General features: G+C 37.7%; 2 protein-coding genes across 2 annotated transcripts; both read right to left on the minus strand.

Moving 5' to 3' along the window:
- Positions 1-13,006: 13,006 nt before the first annotated feature.
- LOC125847085 (uncharacterized) lies at positions 13,007-13,588 on the minus strand. Its single transcript, XM_049526792.1, has one exon. It carries the CDS (start codon positions 13,586-13,588, stop codon positions 13,007-13,009), a length of 582 nt encoding a protein of 193 aa, XP_049382749.1.
- Positions 13,589-21,696: 8,108 nt separating this feature from the next.
- Positions 21,697-22,587, minus strand: LOC125847086 (uncharacterized). Its single transcript, XM_049526793.1, has 2 exons — positions 22,074-22,587; positions 21,697-21,971 (listed from the first exon to the last, which is right to left on the minus strand). Exons 1-2 carry the CDS (start codon positions 22,585-22,587, stop codon positions 21,697-21,699), a joined length of 789 nt encoding a protein of 262 aa, XP_049382750.1.
- Positions 22,588-23,477: the final 890 nt, after the last annotated feature.

The raw sequence follows: 23,477 nt of genomic DNA on the forward strand, positions 1-23,477 counted from the left end.
CCTATAGTTTTTACACCACTAAGCTATATGCTTAGCGATAGTTGTTTCTATCGTAAGGAATGAGCGAGTGGATGCATGAAGCTAGCCATTGGAGAGGGAAATTTTGAGAGCCTTAAGGAAGATCACATTTGCATATAGGCATCTATATTTTGTATAAACCTTGGGATTTGTACATGATCTATGTGTTGTATATTTACATGAAATTTTGAGGACTAATTTGATCATGTCACCATGGGTTGTAATATAAGTATGGCTCTATGTTTTGTTCTTTTGGGATGTGTAAGCCCAAGTCTTGTAATATATTAAATTTACCACTAATTTTGAATGAATGTGTGAAGCATGAACCACCTAGTTTGGGTACTTGGAAGTTGGTAATATTTTTTTTTATGTCATTTTTTGTTCTAGTGTGAGTACAATATATGCATAAAAATCTCGTAAGTTATTGACTTATATTATTTCGGAAGGGTCGCTACACCAAAGGCCCAAATTAAAGAATCTAGGTTTCCTAATGTAGTGATATATCTATATTTTTCAGGTGACTACTCAGTGTTCTATCTTCTCCGCCTCTTTCTTCCAGAAATATCATTGTGTTGTCTGAGAAACACCCAACTGTTCTGACCTCTTTTTTGGGTTATCTTCAAGCTCAAGCCCGTGTTGCAATGGTGGAAGCTTTTTCTATCATCTTCACTTCTACCTGGTATCTCAATTCTCTTTTTTTGTTTGTTTGTCTATTTGTTGTCCCCTAAATTTTGTTGTTTGTGTGTAGGTTGTCAGGGTTTAATCTCAAGGTACTGAAGAACAATTGTTGGACTTGTGCATGATTGTTTGGTGAGTCACTTCTCCCTTCTTTCTGATCTTTTCATTCTTTCTTCACTTGACAATTGATTTTCTTACTATACTTGCATTTCCAAACAAAAGGTGGTAGTTCCCTCTCTTCAACTCTTGAGCTTCTATAGTAGCATTAGAATCAATTTGCGATTTGTTTTTTTTTGTGAAGTTTTTTCATAGCTAGTGCTAGTCTTGCTCTTATTGCAGCTATTATGTCTTCTTCCGGGAATGCTCTTATCACTTTATTGTTGTGTGCTCTAACATCCTGGTATAATTAGGCTATATGAATATTTGATGCGGTCGATGTAAATGTCTTCTTTAATGGTACTTTTGATACTTTCAATGTTGAATAGCCTGGTATAACTAATTAAAAGGGAAAAATAGTTAATTAATTTGATTTATGTGTTTTGTCACAACTTGGATTCAAGTTATATATGGTACGTTTTTTTATTTCAAATAATCTAATTTTTGTTAATATTTTTTCGATAGTAAATATTTAAAATCGTAAACTTGATTAAATTTCATTTTTCTATTATTACTAGGCTAATCATATTTCATAGTATATATTATTAATGTAGCAGTACACATTTTGAAAGATTTTTTAAATGGCTCAATGGAAGAGTCACTTCTATTGCCTAGCATTAATTGCAGAACAAATTTCCTCAATGAAGAAAAATATAGGAGGATTCAGGCAGTGGGCCCTCAAGTAATTCCTTAAGGCATACATCCATTTTCTTTAGGAATATCCTCTTATTTTTTTTCTTCATTGAGGACATTTATTTTATGATCAATGCTAGGCAAGAAAAGTGGCCCCATTTCAAGAATCTCTCAATAACTTATTGATACGTCCAAACTCACACCTCAATTCAAAGGTATAAACGATCGAAGTCAATCTATAGAACTCAACGTGAGTTGAGGTCGATCCCACAGAGAATAACTTTATAAAAATGATTTCACTGTCGTGTTTACCCAAATATTGTTATTATTTCCTAAAGAGAACAATTACAGAATGTAAATTGGGTTTAGCTGTGATGTTCTAGTAATTAATATTGGTAATCAAAATCCAGATTAACAGAGTATTAAGTTCTAAAGGTGTTTCGATAATTAAATGAAACTAGGACTGTGTTCCATATAATGTTGCATCTCGTATTTTTTTGTAAATGAGTTTCAGGCAATTCATCTCTACAAAATACAGGCAAGATAGATATATCTAACACTTCTCAGTCTAATTAGATAGCTTTCACTCAAGCCCTCTCGGTCCTAAAGTGTTAACAAGTTTTACCCTCGCTTACGATAGTGTTAAAGTTCTTTTCTCTCGAACTCAAACTTTAACTCTATTTCTTCAGGTTAATTCAGCTTTTTCCCAACTATCATTTTTCTCTCGATAAAATGAAAGCTACAGGCTAACTCTAATGCATGAACTCATTAAAATACATGAATAGCGAAAGCTAAATTATAATTTGCAAAAATAAATCGCCTTCTACTCGTTTACGAAATTACACTTAGATTTACGTCATAGATCCCACAATCCCAGTTGTGGTATTTAGCCACTCATGATTTCATGTAAACATACATAAGTATATAATGAAAACATGATAAGAAAATACTTACGAAAATAAAAAAAATCGATAAGCACTTTGATAATTCAAAAAGCGAAAATCCAACTTCCAAACTTGATTCGATGTTAATGTCAAAAACCAAAAGCAAAGAAAAATTGAATTTAATCGTTTGTACCAGATAAGATGAGATAAAACTAAAAATTACCTAATTAATTCAAATAAAGTGTTTACAGAGAGTCCTACTCGGAGTAGGACTGAACTGTCGGGCACTTCACGTACACTCTGACGATCCGTTAAAGGCTTCACGGTCCGTGAAGCCCTTCGTGGTCTTTACTTGGCACGTCTGAAACTTGGATCTTAAAAGCCAACACTGGATAGGAACCAGAGACAACACCACAGACTGTCATAAGGACCACGGTCCGTCTGGGTGTCTGTGTTCATTACCTGGTCACTTCCCATTTTAGCTCCTCGAGGCCTAGGTACTGGTTCAACTCTACGAGCACCTTCATGGATCGTTGTGAGGACCACGGCCCGTGAGGTCATCCGTGGTCTTCACTTGATATTGCCAAAGTTTTCCTTCTCTACACCTGCTCATTGGAAAGGTCCTTCACGACCCTCATCACAATCCGTAGTGAAGATCATGGTCCGTGAGGCCTTTCGTGGTCTTTACTTGCTTTGATTCTTCTGCATTTTCCTCTTTTCTTTCTACTTTCACATCCACCTAATTTACCTGTACAAACATTACCAAACACGTCATATCCACATAAATACACTCGATTTTAGTATAATTCTTAGTTTTCACGCATCAAATGTTTCAAGATTTTGTGGCACATCAACACACTCAACTTAGAACCGTTACTTGTCCTCAAGTGATGATAAAAATAATACATTCAGTCCTTAATCATTCAAACACTTTTGGAACTATGCAGCAACCATCTCAATCACAAATTGTATCCAAAACCATCAGTCTAAGATGCAAAGATCAATATATGACATCCTATTACGCACAGTCGACCATGCTTATGCATGTGTACTATCAGCTAACACAGTCTACTATCAAATGCAATCACTGTGTCTTCATACCAAAGAAGTCCATCACTCGTGATAATTGGGACGACTAAGTTCTACGCTCACACTCTCAAAGAACTTCTAACACTAACAACAAAATACCATAGGCTTGCCCTTGCTTTCTACGCTCTATCTTTCAAACACCCGAAATAGGATCACTGTAGGACTTTATCGGCTTGTAACATATGCTCGGGCTAGGGAATGGATATTTGGGCTTGTGAGCTACTAGTCCCTTGGTTCTCCAAAGTTTTGTTTGCACACAACTCTTTCTAAGCGATTCCCTTTTTTCCTTCATTTCAGTACACCCCAACAACCATTATTTTCCTTTTCTTTTACCTTTTTTTTCTTTTCTTTTCTTTTTATTTATTTCACATTTTGTGCTTTCACTTAACTGATTGAACCTTCTTTTTCACCTTTCCTTTCTGCTCAGGTTGCAATCACCCTCAACTGAGGCCTTTGGCCGGAGTTGTGAAATCGTATCTTCAGAGACCCAAGGATATGATATTTAATGGGTAAGAACAAACTTGGTTTTCATGCTCAAATTGGGTTCAAGTGATATGATTTTAATTTGGCTTTTTTATTTTTGGCTTTTCAATGGCTCAGCAAAAATGGCCTACTGATCCTTTCCTATTCAGTTATTCTCAGATTTAAACAAGACTACTCGGGCAAGTTTTAGTTTTTACATGACACAAGACTACATTTTCAAGTTTATTAGTTCACCAACTTATTCTCTAGACTAGCAATGTTCAACATGTCAGTACATACGATGCCATCCGAAGATCCTAACAGTCAGATTTCAGATCAAGGTCATCATTACCAACAGGACCATCGTATCATCTAAAGTAACCTCATCATCCTCTTCTTCGGCACCTACCTCTGTCTGAGTTCCAATTGCAACTTCTGGTCCTATTGCAGGTGGAGATGTGGTTGCATCTTCTTGTGAGCCACTAGCGGACTCTACACTGCCTCCCGAACCATCATCAGACTAGCTACCTGATTCCTTGCCGCTACCCAAACTACTACTTTCCTCTTTAGACTGGGAATGAGTGTTCTAGAGAATTTCCCTCACTCTCTGGGATCTAGTAGTTCGAGGTGAGTGCTCCTTAATAGTGTTATTTATCTGAACCTCGGAACTGCTAGAATATGAAGCGTTATGACCTTCTGATTGAGAAGCAGTAGGTAAGGAATGTTTGGTTGCATTCTTTCTTTGGGGAGTCATAGTACCTGAGAAATACAAAAACCCATTAGTACGCAAAACAGTAAAATGAGACACTATCGGGTACTCAGACTTCCCTGGTGTAATTACAATATGACGCCTGCCTTAAGAATGTTGTCACCCAATATATCATTGGGAAGGGCCACAGAATAAAAATACGAAACAGAACTAAAAGTATAGAAAGTAAAAATATTTATTTTTATATGTACGGGAGCCAAGACGGGCCGTGGTGGGTACCACAGTCCGTGAAGACCCTCGTGAACACAAGTTGGTGAACTGATTATGTGGGACAATGTACTGGAATAGATCACAGATGGCTTCACGGTCCGTGGAGTGAACGACGGTCCATAAAGAATGTCGTAATCCTACCCAGTGTACTCCTATGTTGCCAAGTGTGGTTCACGAGGGGTTTCACGACTCGTAATTGATCCTATGGTCCGTGAAGCCCATCATGGACTTACATTTGGCCCTTTTACAGTGCTCTTTCCTTCCAACAACAACCTATGCCCAATTTCACCCCATCACAAAGTTACAAGACCTATTAGCACAATCCCCATTTAAATCAAACACAATTTTGACCTAATTATGAACATACCCACATGCACATGAATGTGATCTCGCCGTTTCAACAGTTATATTTACACAATTCATTAAGCCGTACATGTTTGGAACCCCTTTGAACTCAACTTCACACTAATGTCAACAGTTAACACTACTTTCTCCCAAATTCATCATACCCATACACAAGAACCATCAAATTTACCCAATTCAAACTAACCCTCAACAATTCAATACCAACCAAGATAGTTCATCACATAATCATGATAAACTCGACTAAATCGAAGTAAATCTAACTTCTTTTAGACAAGATCAAACTTATAACAAGTAATTAAAAAACATACTTGGAATTAGAGGAAAATTTCGGTCAAAAAGAAGATGATGAATTTTGACTTGAATTCCTTGGCAAAATAAAACTAGGATTTCGACTTTAGGATTAATTTTGGAAGTTTTAAAGATGAAAAACCCTTGTTTATACTGCTAATAACTGTTATAGATGAGAGGGAAGGGAAAAGAACTGACCCTTAACGCTTAGGACATATTAAAAACTTTCTATTTGATTTCCCTTTACGCGCGGGACAGGTCGGGTTGCAGTGATACTGGGTTAGGGATGACGAACTGTGAAGTGGCCCGTGAAGGGAACCATGGTCCGTATAGTGGTCCGTGAACATGACTTTGGACAAAGTACTTACATAAGGTTCACGAGAGGCTAGACGGTCCGCACAAAGCTTGACGGATTGTGAACCCTTCCGTGAACCATTTTATGGCAATTTCCAGTAGCCTCCTTTGGCTAATGTTAAGGATGACGGGCCATGAAGTTGCTCGTAGGGCACCACGCCCCGTGGGAATGCTCGTGAAGAGTTGTTTGTACCCAGTTCTTGCAATTCTTAGTCCAAATCCTTCCTGCACACATCAACACACAGTGACTCTATAAAAGCAAAGACAAATGAGAAAAAGGAAACTACCTATTGCAATTACAATCTTGGATTGCCTCCCAAGCAGCGCATAATTTAACATCGCGGCACGACGCAGGTTACTTGATTACTCAGACTTCATCAAGCTTATATTCCTCCATTATGTTCACTTCTTCTGGAACACCCAAGTATGCCTTGATTCACTGACTATTGGCCTTGAACCTCTTACCCTTGTCATTCTCAAGCTCAATATAACCCGACTAGAACACTTGAGTTACCTTAAAAGGCCCAGACCATTTGGATCTCAGTTTCCTAGGAAACAGACGAAGTCCGGAGTTGAAAAACAGCACCAAGTCACTAGGAGTGAAGGTTCTTTTCTCGATATGCTTATCATGATATAGTTTCATCCTCTTCTTGTAAAGTGCAGACCTATCATACACGCTCAACCGGAACTCATCCATCTCATTGATCTGATCCAGTCTCAAGTTTGCAATTTCACTCCAACTAAGGTTCAGCTTCTTCAAAGNTTCTATTTGATTTCCCTTTACGCGCGGGACAGGTCGGGTTGCAGTGATACTGGGTTAGGGATGACGAACTGTGAAGTGGCCCGTGAAGGGAACCATGGTCCGTATAGTGGTCCGTGAACATGACTTTGGACAAAGTACTTACATAAGGTTCACGAGAGGCTAGACGGTCCGCACAAAGCTTGACGGATTGTGAACCCTTCCGTGAACCATTTTATGGCAATTTCCAGTAGCCTCCTTTGGCTAATGTTAAGGATGACGGGCCATGAAGTTGCTCGTAGGGCACCACGCCCCGTGGGAATGCTCGTGAAGAGTTGTTTGTACCCAGTTCTTGCAATTCTTAGTCCAAATCCTTCCTGCACACATCAACACACAGTGACTCTATAAAAGCAAAGACAAATGAGAAAAAGGAAACTACCTATTACAATTACAATCTTGGGTTGCCTCCCAAGCAGCGCATAATTTAACGTCGCAGTACGACGCAGGTTACTTGATTACTCAGACTTCATCAAGCTTATATTCCTCCACTATGTTCACTTCTTCTGGAACACCCAAGTATGCCTTGATTCACTGACCATTGGCCTTGAACCTCTTACCCTTCTCATTCTCAAGCTCAATATCACCAGACGAACTCCGGAGTTGAAAAGCAACACCAAGTCACTATGAGTGAAGGTTCTTTTCTCAATATGTTTATCATGATACAGTTTCATCCTCTTCTTGTAAAGTGCAGACCTCTCATATACTCTTAACCAAAATTCATCCATCTTATTGATCTAATCCAGTCTCAGGTTTGCAGTTTCACTCCAACTAAGGTTCAGCTTTTTCAATGCCCAAAGGGCCTTATGCTCAAGCTCAACGGGAAAATTACATGCCTTTTCAAACACCAGTTGATATGGAGACATACCAATAGGAGTATTGAAAGTTGTCTGATATGTCCATATAGCATCATCTAACTTTCATGTCCAATCTGTCCTATTAGCATTCACTATTTTTGCCAGAAGCGCCTTTATTTCCCTATTGGATACCTCCACTTGGCCACTGGTCTGCGGGTGATAAAGTGTTGCCACCTTGTGTTGTTTAACCCCATATTTGGCCAGAAGTGCACTGAAAACCTTGTTGCAAAAATGGGAACCGCCATCACTGATAATAGCTCTGGGTGTGCCAAACCTTAAGAAGATATTCTTCTTCAAAAAGCCAGCAACATTTTTGCCATCATTCTCAGGCAGAGCAACTGCCTCAAACCATTTGGACACATAGTCCACTTCTACCAATATATACTTCTGCCCATAGGAGCTCACAAATGGGCGTATGAAATCAACTCCGCACACATCAAATAGCTCCACCTCCAGAATAGATGTCATGGGTAACTCATGGCGCTGAGAGATGACTATTTGCCACTGGTACACATCACAACTCCTCACAATATATGTTGAATCCTGATGAATTGTAGGCCAGTAGTACCCACTCTGAAGCACCTTGTGGGCTGTCCGAGCGCCTCCATGATGGCCACCCACTGGAGAGGAGTGATAGACCTCTAGAATGTGCAACATCTCAGCTTCAGGAATGCATCACCTGATGATATTATCAGCACACACCTCATACAAATAAGGTTCATCCCAAAAATACTTACCCATATCAAGCAGGAACCTCTACCTTTGTTGAAATGTCAGCCCCTCAGGCATCAAGTCACTAACAAGAAAGTTAGCAAAATCAGCAAACCAAGAAATAAGATCAAGAGTTGCAATCAATACCTGCTCATCCAGGAATGCATCATTGATTTCTAGCTCAAGTTCCTTTTTCTTTTCAGCATCCAACCTCAATAGGTGATCAGCCACCTGGTTTTCACAACTTCTCTTATCTTTAACCTCAAAATCAAACTCCTGAAGTAGCAACAACCACCTGATCAACCTTGGCTTGGCATCTTTCTTTGCCATGAGATATCACAGAGCTGCATGATCCATGTAGACTATCACTCTAGTACCCAACAAGTAAGCTCTGAATTTCTCAAAAGAATACACCACAACTAGTAGTTCTTGTTCAGTGACTGTGTAGTTTCGTTGTGATCCATTTAGTGACTTGCTAGCATAATAGATCGAATGGAACATCTTGTTGCACTTCTGCCCCAACACAACTACTAGGGCAATACCACAAGCATCGCACATTACCTCAAATGGTTCAGCCCATTTTGGGCCACTGATCACTGGGGCAGAAATCAATTTCCCCTTTAGGCATTGAAAGGCTCTTAGACATGCCTCATTAAAAGCAAATTTTACCTCCTTCTCCAAAACTTTCACAAAGGGTATGCAATTTTTGAGAAGTCATTGATGAAACGCCTATAGAATCTGGCATGTCCTAAGAAGCTTCGAACACTTTTCACACAGATAGGTGGAGGCAAATTTTCAATCACCTCAATTTTTGCTTTATCGACCTCCAATCCCATTTGTAACACCTTGTGACCAAGGACGATACCTTCCTTGACCATAAAATAGCATTTCTCCAAATTCATTACTAGATTGGCCTCCTAACATCTCTGTATAGCCTTGCTAAGATTGAGCAAACAGTCATCAAAAGTATCACCTACCACTAAAAAGTCGTCCATGAATATCTCCAGAGTGTCCTCCACTATGTCCGAGAAGATAGACATCATACACCTCTGAAAAGTTATTGGTGCATTACATAGTCCAAATGGCATGCGTTTAAATGCAAAGGTGCCATAAGGACATGTAAATGTGGTTTCTTTCCTGATCTTTAGGAGCAATTGATATTTGGTTGTAGCCAGAGTATCCTTCTAAGAAACAGTACCACCCTTTTCCAGCCAACCTGTCAAGCAATTGATATATGAATGGAATTGGGAAGTGATCCTTCAAAGTCCACTTGTTCAGCATCTTGTAGTCCATTCACACTGCCATCCCGTGATTGGTCTATGCGGGATCAACTCATTCTTCGCATTTGCAACCACTGTCATACCACCCTTTTTGGAAACACATTACGCTGGGCTGACCAATGACTGTCAGAAATGGGGCACACCACCCCAATATCTAACTACTTGATGATCTCCTTTTTAACCACCACTTGCATTGATGGATTTAACCTCCACTAGTGCTCAATGCTTGGGTTGCAGTCCTCCTCAAGTTTGATCTTATGAGTGCATATTCTCGAAGGCATCCCAATGATGTCAACAATAGTCCACCCAATTGCCCTTTTATGCCTTATGAACACTTTGATCTCAGCTTGATAACATGCAAAGTATTATTAGTACCTAGAGCCGTCAGAATGGGCTTGGCCCGCTAGGCTGGCCCAACCCAACCCTTGAATTAAGTGGGGTTGGGCTTAATTTTTTTGCCCCATTTAGGATCAAGGCTTTTTAACCCAGCCTCATTTGGCCCGCTGCCCTCATAGGCCCAACCTGCAAGCCTCAGAGGCCAGCCCGTGGACTATTAATTTTTATAAATATTTTTTATATATATTTTAGTAGTGTTCTATTTGTAAAGATTTTATCAATAAATATTTTGAAAAATAAAAAATCAAGTCTTTTACAAATCTTTTACATTTTAGGCCATGAGCCCACAAAATTTTTTAATTGCCCAAGCCCATTACTTTATTAGGGTTTTGACTTTTGATTCATCTTATTATAAGTATATAACCATATATATTCTCTTTGTCTTTTAGCTTAGCAGCTTTCTCTTTCATTTTAGGCATGACATTAGGGCTTTGAAGTGAGTTTCCAAGCTCATTCGAAGTTCAATTTCCAGATCGGTATTGAATATTGATACAGTCATACAACCATACAAGTAAGAATCTATCATTTTTTCGATTTGTTTCTTCTCCAAAACTAGTTGAACTTCGTTTAACTCTTAATCATGTTCATCTTTTGTGATAGTTCATATATAACATCTTTTTCTTAATTATTTTCGTAGTGTATGATATCATGTGTATTAGTTATGTTTTCCTAATGAGTAATAATAAAAGTTAGTTTATCTACATGTTCATTTTGAAGTTTGAAACTAACTTTTGACATATTTAACATATACATAGAAATCAATGGAGGATGATGATGAATGTAGTGCACATGAAACTAGTGAAGGGGTGAATGAATCTAAAGAATCTCCACAGAAGAAATTGAGGCAATTAAAATCATCTGTTTAGAGGAATTTCAGGAAGATTGGTAGAGATAAAAATGGAGTGGAAAAAGCAATATGCAGAGGTTGTAAGGAACCATATAGGGTTGGTTCTACTTCTGGACCTAATAGTAAGAACTATGGAATATCACATTTGAAACGTTATTTAATTAAATGTAAAAAGGTTAAGTTCTATGATTTGGGTCAAATGTATATGGATCAGCAAGGTAACATACAGTCAAGAAAGATCGATCTATTGATTTCCCGTGAAAAGCTTACTGAAGCTATTATTGAGCATGATCTGTCGTATTCTTTTGTTGAATATAAAAAAAATTAGAGCTTGTATAATTTTAACTTTATAGTTGTAGCCTGCGCTTCTGCCGAAGAAGAGTTCACCTTTGAGAAACAATATTCTAAAAGTTGCATCTTGAAGCGAGGATCCAAAATTGCTCCAAATGAGAGTACCAAACTATATGTATTCCAATATTTCTGAAACTTATTGAACATTCTTACAGCCATGTCCTTAATAACTTCATCTAAATTACTTGAATTATCCTTCAACAAGCATTCAATTTTCCAAACTTGCATAAAGTACAAATTGAAAGTTGGATAACTTGAACCAGAAATTAAGTTTGTTATTTCATAAAAAGGCGCTCCAAGAATCCAAATATTTTTTCTGCCCTTCTCCAATGATCAGATGTAGGACAACTTGAGTAATTTCTATCAATTAACTATAGACTAGAAAAAGCTTTTTCATATTGTAGTGCACTCTCAAGCATCAAGTACGTTGAGTTCCATCTAGTTGTCACATCCAAACGTAAACCTAAATTTGTACTAATTCCAACTTGCTTAACACATTGCTCAAACTTTCTCATTCTACCATCTGATTCTTTAACATACTTCAAACTTTCTCTAATTCTAAACAAGGCATCATTAGCTGCTTTTAAACCTTCTTGGACAATCAAATTTAGAATATGAGCAGAACAACGTACATGAAAGAACTCACCATCACATAACAAACTCTTTTGCAAACCTAAATGACCTTTTAAAATAGTTTGCATGCTATTATTGTTAGTGGAATTATCTAGAGTGATAGAGAACACCTTCCTATCAATTCCCCACTCTTTCAAACAATCATATATAGTTGCAGCCAATTCAACTCCAGTATGAGGAGGAATCATACAACAAAAGTTCAAAATCTTACTTACTACCTTTCAATTATCATCAATATATTGAGCAGTTAAACAAAGATATCCTTAAGAAGTACCTGCTGTCCAGCAATCAGAAGTTAAACAAACTCGATTAGGAATCTTCGCCAACACTTGTTTTAATTTTTCTCTCTCTGAAATACACTTTTTGGACATCCACAACATAAGTGTTAAGTATTTGGGCTGCTTTGTGTAGTTATGTTGCTGGAAATCTTTTAAACTAGCTAGTTTTTTGTGGGAGAAATGGTGGAATGATCAACATTTATCCGCTAAATCGTTCGTTGGCTATTATGTATTTTTGTAAGTATTCACCAAAGTGTGTGATTCATAAATATATTTTTGTAAGTATTCACCGAAGTGTGTGATTTATAAATGAATTTTTGTATGTATTGATGTCGTGTTCATAGACGTCAACGTTCGATACTCTTTCTAAGAGTGTAATATTGTTCATTTTTTGGTTGAAGGGTCAACCCGTCCCAACTCGTGCCCGCTTAGGGCTAGGTTGGGCTGCTAATTTATTGGCCCTTTACTTAAAAGGGCCAGCCCATCCTAGCCCATTTAACTCCCTAGCTTGTTAGGGTTGGGTTGGGCCAGCCCATTTTGACAACTCTATTAGTGCCCAAAAATACATACCTCAAGTGACTAGGTAATTATTTTAATTCCAGCACAGGCGGCTCCTCAATGGAAGGTTTTGCTGGAGGACTTGGCCTATTTTTTAAATCCAGGACCAGTTTCTTTGGAGCATAAGAGTGTGCTCACATACCTTATAAAGCATTTACGATTTCCACATAGTTAGTCCAAAAATCCGCTTCAAAATTCATCAACATGGCTACTAATGCTTCAACAGCCAGCCTCTCCTCAATGGTCGCTCCCATCTCTTATTCATCAAAGGTCTCTATCGGAGACACCATATTCACGTCATGCGGCTGTTTCATTGAATTGTAAATTTTAAATTTTACCTCTTCCTTGTTGAGTCTGAATTTTAGCTCTCCACTCTCAACATCTACCAATGTTCATCTTGTGGCCAGAACTGGTCTTCCTAAAATTATGGGAACCTCAAAATCCACTTCGCAATCCAAGACCACGAAGTCTGCTAGAAAGATGAAAGTGTCCACCTTTACAAGCACATCACATAAGATACTCACAAGTCGCCTCACCGACCTATCTGCCATCATCAACCTCATTGATGTGGGTTTTGGAATTCCTAACCCTAGTTGCTTGTAGATGGTCAGTGGCATCAAGTTGATATAGGCCCCTAAGTCACACAAGGCCTTTGCAAATTTGATTGATCCGATGGTGCATGGTGTGGTGAATGCACCCGGATCCTTCTTCTTCTGTACCAATAATCTGGTAGCACTAGCATTACAGTGATGAACATTATCAGTAAAATCAATATTTATAGCTCTTTTCTTCATAACCAAGTCCTTCATGAACTTAGCATATCTTGCCATATGCTCTAGGGCTTCCACCAATGGGATGTTCACTGATAGTTGTCTCAGCATGGTGATGAACTTAGCAAATTTCCCATCTTCGGCTTTCTTTTTAAATCTTGGAGGGAACGACGAAGGTGGTCTTGGTATCTGATGTAGAGACATAGTTCCCTCAACCCTTTCTTTCCTTTTCTCCTGCTGGTTTGGATATTGGTTGAGCATCCTCCACGTCATCTACTTGTTTAGCTTTAGCCTCCTCTCTTCGAGTTCGCTCCAACACATGTTCATGCTTAACACCTGCAGAAATTGGGTCATTAAGAATTTTACCACTCCTAGTGGTATTAGCCATGCAATGCCCGTCCTTCTTAGGATTTTGAATAGTGTCACTTGGTAGTGACCCATTCTTCCTCTGGTTTAGTGATGCTGAAAGTTTTTCCAACTGCTGCTCTATTTGCTTGATGGAGGTTGTGTGCGAGTCTACCAGTTGACTCATACTGGAGAAATCACTTTTCATCTCCTTTACCCCTGCATCAGTTGACTCAACTTTTTGAAGCACCTTGGCCAACATGTCTTCCAGCTTAGATCCGCTGGAACTACCACTTCCCAAGTCTCTATTACCTGGGGCACATATACACCACTGCGATCATTTATGTACCCATCTTTGTTCTTCCAGTTGCCCTGCTCTTTATTCGTTGGCTTGTCATATTGTACATCTTTAGAGTAGTTCCGACTTGTGTTTCCAGAATTGTAACATTGGTTTCCCGAGTTATAATTCCAGAAATCTCCTTGGTTGCCCAAGTATTTACTCACCTCATCTAGATCGATGTCCTGATCTTCATGCATGTTTAGAGGTCTTACAACATTTACCTTTACAGAATTTGCGACAACATGCTTGGTGAGAAGATCTATTTGGGTCATCATGTGTGTCAATCCCTTTATTCTTCTATCTTCCTTTGTTCAGCTTAAAGTTCAAAAGTGAACCCAAGATCTCCTACTTTTGCATCCCTTAGTGTACCATGCCCTATTATTCTTAGACACCTCATCCATCAATTGCATGCTCTCTGAGAATGGTTTCCTCATGAATGATCCTCCACACACTGCTTTAGCAACAAGTTTAGTAACATAATTTAAAGATCTATAAAAAGCCTGGTTCAGATGTCTTGATTTGGACATTTCTTCAGCTTTTAGCTGAATCTCCAACATGTGTCATGCATCGCTTCTCCTGGTAACTGTTTGTGGGCACTTATCTCATCCTTCATATGTAGCTCTTTTGATTTAGGAAAGAATCATTCTAAGAAAGCCTCATTCAACTCAATCCACGTCCTGATTGAGTCATCCGACATCTCATTCAACCAATTGGTTGCCCCTCCAGTAAGAGACAATGGAAACAACCTCAATCTCATTGTTGTTTGGCGAACTCCAGGAATTTCTTGCGATTTGCATATCGCCACAAAGTTCATCAAATGTTGATTCGCATCATCACCAGCTGCACCTCTGAACATACCTTTCAAATTCAGCAATTGAACCATAGTGTTGGTGATTGTAAATTTCACATCTGGAGGTAGTGCAGGTAACACTATTGCTCATGTTGCTCCAGCTCCATCCAAGTCTAAGTCATCCTCTTCATACATCATGTGAGCTGGATAGTGTGCTCGACCCCTTGGAGCTAGTGGTTGGCAGTGGAGAGGAGTTATTTCTTCCACTCTTGGTTGTTCATCCACCACCCTAGGTGGGTTATTCACAGCATTTTGTTGAATACCTCTTGCAGCGATTTCAGCTTCCAATCCCAATATTTGCCTCTAAGCCTCAAGTTCTTGTGCATTCACCATTTTGTGAATTGTTTTTCGAAGTTATGGATCGTATAAGAATAATGGGGCTCCCTTACTTCTAGTATTTGGCATACACAGTCGAACTCACCCGTAAGAGATACAGACAAAGAAAAAGACGTACAATTAGGAAATATAACTTTGCTTTAGATAAAAGCTAGTAAAAAACTTCTGAATTGAAATTCCCCAGCAGCGACACCAAAATTTTATACATCCAAACTCACACCTCAATTAAGAAGTATAAACGGTCGAAGTCAATCTATAGAACTCAACATGAGTTGAGGTTGATCCCACAAAGAATTTATTTATATAAATGATTTCATTGTCGCATTTACCCAAATATTGTTATTATTTCCTAAAGAGAACAATTACGGAAAGTAAAATGGGTTTAGTTGTGATGTTCTAGTAACTAAGATTGGTAATCAAAATCCAGATTAACAATTAACAGAGCATTAAGTTCTATAGTTTTTTCGATAATTAAATGAAACTAGGACTATGTTCCATATAACGTTGCATCTCGTATTTTTCCGTAAATGAGTTTCAGGCAATTCATTTCTACAAAATACAGGCGAGATAGATATATCTAACACTTCTCAGTCTAATTAGATAACTCTCACTCAAGTCCTCTCAGTCCTAGAGTGTTAATATGTTTTACCCTCGCTTACAATAATGTTAAAGTTCTTTTCTCTTGAACTCGAACTTTAACTCTATTTCTTCAGGTTAATTCAGCTTTTTCCTAACTATTATTTTTCTCTCAAACAAATGACAGATATAGTCTAACTCTAATATGTGAACTCATTAGAATACATGAATAACGAAAGCTAAATTATAATTTGCAAATATAAATCGCCTTCCACTCATTTTACAAAATTACACTTACCTCATAGATCCCACAATCCCAGTTATGGTATTTAGCCACTCATTATTTCACGTAAACATACAGAAGTATATAATGAAAACATGATAAGAAAATACTTACGAAAATAAGCAAAAATGATAAGCACTTTGATAATTCAAAAACCAGAAATACAACTTCCAAACTTGATTCGATGTTAATGTCAAAAACCAAAAGCTAAGAAAAATTGAAACTTAGTCATTCGTACCAGATAAGATGAGATAAAAACTCAAAATAACCTAATTAATTTCAAATAAAGTGTTTAAAAAAAGTCTTACTCGAAGTAGGACTGAACTGTCGGGCACTTCACGGACACTCTGACGATCCATCAAAGGCTTCACGGTCCGTGAAGCCCTTTGTGGTCTTTACTTGGCACGTCTGAAACTTGGATCTTCAAAGCCAACACTGGATAGGTACCCCGGACCATCATAAGGACCACGTTCCGTCTGGGTGTCTTGGTCCTTACATGGTCACTTCCCATTTTAGCTCATCGAGGCCTAGGCACTGGTTCAACTCTATGAGCACCTTCATGGATCGTTGTGAGGACCACAGACCGTGAGGTCGTCCGTGGTCTTCACTTGATATTGCCAAAGTTTTCCTTCTCTACACCTGCTCACTGGAAAGGTCCTTCACGACCCTCATCACGATCCGTAGTGAAGACCACGGTCCGTGAGGCCGTCCGTGGTCTTTACTTGCTTCAATTCTTCTGCATTTTCCTCTTTTCTTTCTTATTTCACATCCACCTGCTTTACATGTACAAACATTACCAAACACATCATATCACATAAATACACTCGATTGTAGTATTAATCCTTAGTTTTCAAGCGTCAAATGTGTCAAGATTTCGCGGCACATCACTTATACTATTACATTAATAATAAATAAATTTGAACTGCGATCAATTTAGTAGTAATAGTAAAGAAAATTTAATTGAGTTTGAAGTTTTAAATATTGACAATAAAATATATCAACACAATGGAATTATTTAAAATGTAAAATAATTCAATAGAGCATATAAACTTACATTCAAATTGTGAAGAAATACGTTAATCTAATGAATNAGTTATTGGTGCATTACATAGTCCAAATGGCATGCGTTTAAATGCAAAGGTGCCATAAGGACATGTAAATGTGGTTTCTTTCCTGATCTTTAGGAGCAATTGATATTTGGTTGTAGCCAGAGTATCCTTCTAAGAAACAGTACCACCCTTTTCCAGCCAACCTGTCAAGCAATTGATATATGAATGGAATTGGGAAGTGATCCTTCAAAGTCCACTTGTTCAGCATCTTGTAGTCCATTCACACTGCCATCCCGTGATTGGTCTATGCGGGATCAACTCATTCTTCGCATTTGCAACCACTGTCATACCACCCTTTTTGGAAACACATTACGCTGGGCTGACCAATGACTGTCAGAAATGGGGCACACCACCCCAATATCTAACTACTTGATGATCTCCTTTTTAACCACCACTTGCATTGATGGATTTAACCTCCACTAGTGCTCAATGCTTGGGTTGCAGTCCTCCTCAAGTTTGATCTTATGAGTGCATATTCTCGAAGGCATCCCAATGATGTCAACAATAGTCCACCCAATTGCCCTTTTATGCCTTATGAACACTTTGATCTCAGCTTGATAACATGCAAAGTATTATTAGTACCTAGAGCCGTCAGAATGGGCTTGGCCCGCTAGGCTGGCCCAACCCAACCCTTGAATTAAGTGGGGTTGGGCTTAATTTTTTTGCCCCATTTAGGATCAAGGCTTTTTAACCCAGCCTCATTTGGCCCGCTGCCCTCATAGGCCCAACCTGCAAGCCTCAGAGGCCAGCCCGTGGACTATTAATTTTTATAAATATTTTTTATATATATTTTAGTAGTGTTCTATTTGTAAAGATTTTATCAATAAATATTTTGAAAAATAAAAAATCAAGTCTTTTACAAATCTTTTACATTTTAGGCCATGAGCCCACAAAATTTTTTAATTGCCCAAGCCCATTACTTTATTAGGGTTTTGACTTTTGATTCATCTTATTATAAGTATATAACCATATATATTCTCTTTGTCTTTTAGCTTAGCAGCTTTCTCTTTCATTTTAGGCATGACATTAGGGCTTTGAAGTGAGTTTCCAAGCTCATTCGAAGTTCAATTTCCAGATCGGTATTGAATATTGATACAGTCATACAACCATACAAGTAAGAATCTATCATTTTTTCGATTTGTTTCTTCTCCAAAATGAGCTGAACTTCGTCTTAACTCTTAATCATGTTCATCTTTTGTGATAGTTTCATATATAACATCTTTTTCTTAATTATTTTCGTAGTGTATGATATCATGTGTATTAGTTGTGTTTTCCTAATGAGTAATCAGAAAAGTTAGTTTCTCTACATGTTCATTTTGAAGTCTGAAACTATTTTTTGACATATTTAACATATACATAGAAATCAATGGAGGATGATGATGAATGTAGTGCACATGAAACTAGTGTAGGGGTCAATGAATCTAAAGAATCTCCACAGGAGAAATTGAGGCAATTAAAATCATCTGTTTGGAGGAATTTCAAGAAGATTGGTAGAGATAAAAATGGAATGCAAAAAGTAATATGCAGAGGTTGTAAGGAACCATATAGGGTTGGTTCTACTCTTGGACCTAATGGTAAGAACTATGGAACATCACATTTAAAACGTCATTTAATTAAATGTAAAAAGGTTAAGTTCTATGATTTGGGTCAAATGTATATGGATCAGCAAGGTAACATACAATCGAGAAAGATCGATCAATTAATTTCCCGTGAAAAGCTTGCTGAAGCTATTATTGAGCATGATCTATCGTATTCTTTTGTTGAATACAAAAAAATTTGAGCTTGGGCAGATTATGTAAATCCAGAATTGGTAATGCCATCAAGGAACACTTCTATTGTGGATGTTCAAAAAGTGTATTTCAGAGAGAAAGAAAAATTAAAACAAGTGTTGGTGAAGATTCCTAATCGAGTTTGCTTAACTTTTGATTGCTGGACACCAGGTACTTCTAAAAGATATCTTTGTTTAATTTCTCAATATATTGATGATAATTGGAAGGTAGTAAGTAAGATTTTGAACTTTTGTCGTATGATTCCTCCTCATACTGGAGTTGAATTGGCTGCAACTATATATGATTGTTTGAAAGAGTGGGGAATTGATAGGAAGGTGTTCTCTATCACTCTAGATAATTCCACTAACAATAATAGCATGCAAACTATTTTAAAAGGTCATCTAGGTTTGCAAAAGAGTTTGTTATGTGATGGTGAGTTCTTCCATGTACGTTGTTCTGCTCATATTCTAAATTTGATTGTCCAAGAATGTTTAAAAGCAGCTAATGATGCCTTGTTTAGAATTAGAGAAAGTGTGAAATATGTTAAAGGATCAGATGGTAGAATGACAAAGTTTGAGCAATGTGTTAAGCAAGTGGGAATTAGTACAAATTTAGGTTTACGTTTGAATGTGACAACTAGATGAAACTCAACGTACTTGATGCTTGAGAGTGCACTACAATATGAAAAAGCTTTTTCAAGTCTACAGTTAATTGATAGAAATTACTCAAGTTGTCCTACATCTGATCATTGGAGAAGGGCAGAAAAAATATTTGGATTCTTGGAGCCTTTTTATGAAATAACAAACTTAATTTCTGGTTCAAGTTATCCAACTTTCAATTTGCACTTTATGCAAGTTTGGAAAATTGAATGCTTGCTGAAGGAGAATTCAAGTAATTTAGATAAAGTTATTAAGGACATGGTTGTAAGAATGTTCAATAAGTTTCAGAAATATTGGAATACATATAGTTTGGTACTCTCATTTGGAGCAATTTTGGATCCTCGCTTCAAGATGCAACTTTTAGAATATTGTTTCTCACAGGTGAACTCTTCTTCGACAGAAGCACAGGCTGCAACTATAAAGTTAAAATTATACAAGCTCAATGAACAGTATGCAAATTATCAAATAAGAGCAACTGCTCCTACTACTTGGTCCAAACCAACTGAAGAAGGAAATCAATCCAAACAAAAGAAACCTACTTTGTTTACGGTAAGTATCTAATTTTTTATCTATACATCATTATGTATCTTTTCTTAAAAACACTTATATTCTCTACTTTTATGGGTTGTGATTAAAAGCACTTACACATTTTAGAACTAATTTTGTTTACTTGATGGTTTTTGTAGTTCTATTTAACGTGTAGTTAGATAAAAATGAGTTACCTTTCACTATTTTATTTGCAGTTAATCAGTTTAGAATTACCTTTCACTATTTTATTTGAAGTTAAAATCAATTTAGAGTTACCTCTCTCTATTTTATTTGAAGTTAAAATCAGTTTACTTTTTTACTTGCTACTTCTTATCACTAGTAACTTAGTATATTTTATGTTTCAAATTAATAGGAATTTAAAAGGTTTGAGGGTACATCAGTTTGCATTGCTGGAAAGTCAAAATTGGACTTTTATTTGGAGGAAAAAAAGATCGATTATCAGACTTTTCATGAGATAGATGTTATTAAGTATTGAAAGGATAATGAAAAAAAATATCCTGATCTTTCGATAATGGCACGAGATGTCCTTAGTGTTCCAATTACCACCGTAGCATCTGAATCGGCATTTAGTATTGGTGGTCGTGTTGTTACCAAATATAGAAATTATATCCATCATGAAAATGTTCAAACTCTTGTCACTACCAGAAATTGGTTGCATGGATTTACTCAACCTAGTGAGGGTAATATTTTTCTATCTAATCTATTAATATATTACTCTTTTTCTGAAAGTATTTGTTAATTATTATCTAACTAACACCTTGTATGGTGAATTGTAGATAAAGATGAACTTCTTAAGGAAACAATATCACATGTTGATTCAAATGTGATCGATGGTACAAGTGGAAGCGGAGTCGTGAAACTTTAATTAATGGGTCATGTAATATTTAGCAATTTAGATTTGTTAAGTATTTGGGCTGCCTTGTGTAGTTGTGTTGCTGGAAATCTTTTAAACCAGCTAGTTTTTTGTGGGAGAAATAGTGGAATGATCAACATTTATTCGCTAAATCTTTCGTTGGCTATTATGTATTTTTGTAAGTATTCACCGAAGTGTGTGATTCATAAATATATTTTTGTAAGTATTCACCAAAGTGTGTGATTTATAAATGAATTTTTGTATGTATTGATGTCGTGTTCATAGACGTCAACGCTCGATACTCTTTCTAAGAGGGTAATATTGTTCATTTTTTGTTTAAAGGGCCAACCCGTCCCAACTCGTGGCCCGCTTAGGGCTGGGTTGGGTTGCTATTTTATTGGCCCTTTAATTAAAAGGGCCAACCCGTCCTAGCCCATTTAACTCCCTAGCCCGTTAGGGTTGGGTTGGGCTAGCCCATTTTGACAGCTCTATTAGTGCCCAAAAATACATACCTCAAGTGACTGGGTAATTATTTCAGTTCTAGCACAGGCGGCTCCTCAATGGATGGTTTTGCTAGAGGACTTGGCCTATTTTTTAGATCCAAGTCCAGTTTCTTTGGAGCATAAGAGTGTGCTCACATACCCTATAAAGCATTTACGATTTCCACATAGTCAGTCCGAAAATCCACTTCAAAATTCATCAACACGGCTACTAATGTTTCAACAGCCAGCCTCTCCTCAATGGTCGCTCCCATCTCTTCTTCATCAAAGGCCTCTATCGGAGACACCATATTCATGTCATGCGGCTGTTTCATTGACCTACAAATTTTAAAGTTTACCTCTTCCTTGTTGAGTCTGAATTTTAGCTCTCTAATCTCAACATCTACTAATGTTTGCCCTATGGCAAGAAATGGTCTTCCTAAAATTATGGAAACCTCAAAATCCACTTCTCAATCCAAGATCACGAAGTCTGCTAGAAAGATGAAAGTGTCCACGTTTAGGAGCACATCACATAAGATACCCACAAGTCGCTTCACCGACCTATCTGCCATCATTAACCTCATTGATGTGGATTTTGGAATTCCTAACCCTAGTTGCTTGTAGATTGCCAGTGGCATCAAGTTGATATTGGCCCCTAAGTCACACAAGGCCTTTGAAAATTTGATTGATCCGATGGTACACGGTGTGGTGAATGCACCCGAATCCTTCTTCTTCTGTACCAATAATCTGATAGCACTAGCACTACAGTGATGAACATTATCAGTAAAATCAATACTTACAGCTCTTTTCTTCATAACCAAGTCCTTCATGAACTTAACATATCCTGGCATCTGCTCTAGGGCTTCCACCAATGGGATGTTCATTGATAGTTGTCTCAACATGGTGATGAACTTAGCAAATTTCCCATCTTCGGCTTTCTTTTTAAGTCTTGGAGGGAACGGCAAAGGTGGTCTTGGTATCTGTTGTAGAGACATAGTTACCTCAACCCCTTTTTTCCTTTTCTCCTGTTGGTTTGGATATTGGTTGAGTGTCATCTACTTATTCAGCTTCAGCCTCCTCTCTTCAAGTTCGCTCCAACACATGTTCATGCTCAACACCTGTAAAAATTTGGTCATTAAGAATTTTACCACTCCTGGTGGTATTAGTCATGCAATGCCCGTTCTTCTTAGGATTTTGAATAGTGTCACTTGGTAGTGACCTATTCTTTCTCTGGTTTAGTGATGCTGAAAGTTTCCCCAACTGCTGCTTTATTTGCTTGATGAAGGTTGTGTGTGAGTCTACCAATTGACTCATACCGGAGAAATCACTTTTCATCTCCTTCACCCCTGCATCAGTTCACTCAACTTTTTGAAGCACCTTGGCCAACATGTCTTCCAGCTTAGACCCGCTGGAACAACCACTTTCCAAGTCTCTATTACCTGTGGCACATATACACCACTGCGATCATTTATGTACCCATCTTTGTTCTTCCAGTTGCCCTGCTATTTATTCGTTGGCTTGTCATATTGTACATCTCTGGAGTAGTTTCGACTTGCGTTTCCAGAATTGTAACCTTGGTTTCCCGAGTAATAATTCCAGAAACTTCCTTGGTTGCCCAAGTATTTAGTCTTCTCATCTAGATCGATGTCCTGATCTTCATGAATGTTTAGAGGTCTTACAACATTTACCTTTTCAGAATTTGCGACAACATGCTTGGTGAGAAGATCTATTTGGGTCATCATATGTGTCATGTCCTGATCCCTTTTTTCTTCTATTTTCCTTTGTTCAGCTTAAAGTTCAAAAGTGAACCCAAGATCTCCTACTTTTGCATTCCTGGTGTACCATGCCCTATTATTCTTAGACACCTCATCCATCAGTTGCATGCTCTCTGAGAATGGTTTCCTCATGAATGATCCTCCACACACTGCATCAGCAACAAGTTTAG

Source organism: Solanum stenotomum, chromosome 12 (genome assembly GCF_019186545.1).
Source record: "Solanum stenotomum isolate F172 chromosome 12, ASM1918654v1, whole genome shotgun sequence".
Lineage (NCBI taxonomy): Eukaryota > Viridiplantae > Streptophyta > Magnoliopsida > Solanales > Solanaceae > Solanum > Solanum stenotomum.

Bases quoted from the DNA above. Each gene is read 5' to 3' on its own strand.
- LOC125847086 (XM_049526793.1), bottom strand. From the start codon at position 22,587: ATGACACTCAACCAATATCCAAACCAACAGGAGAAAAGGAAAAAAGGG. The intron at 21,972-22,073 runs GTATCTTATGTG...CCATAATTTTAG, and splicing joins GTCGGTGAAGCGACTTGTGG to GAAGACCATTTCTTGCCATA.
- LOC125847085 (XM_049526792.1), bottom strand. From the start codon at position 13,588: ATGTCTCTACATCAGATACCAAGACCACCTTCGTCGTTCCCTCCAAGA.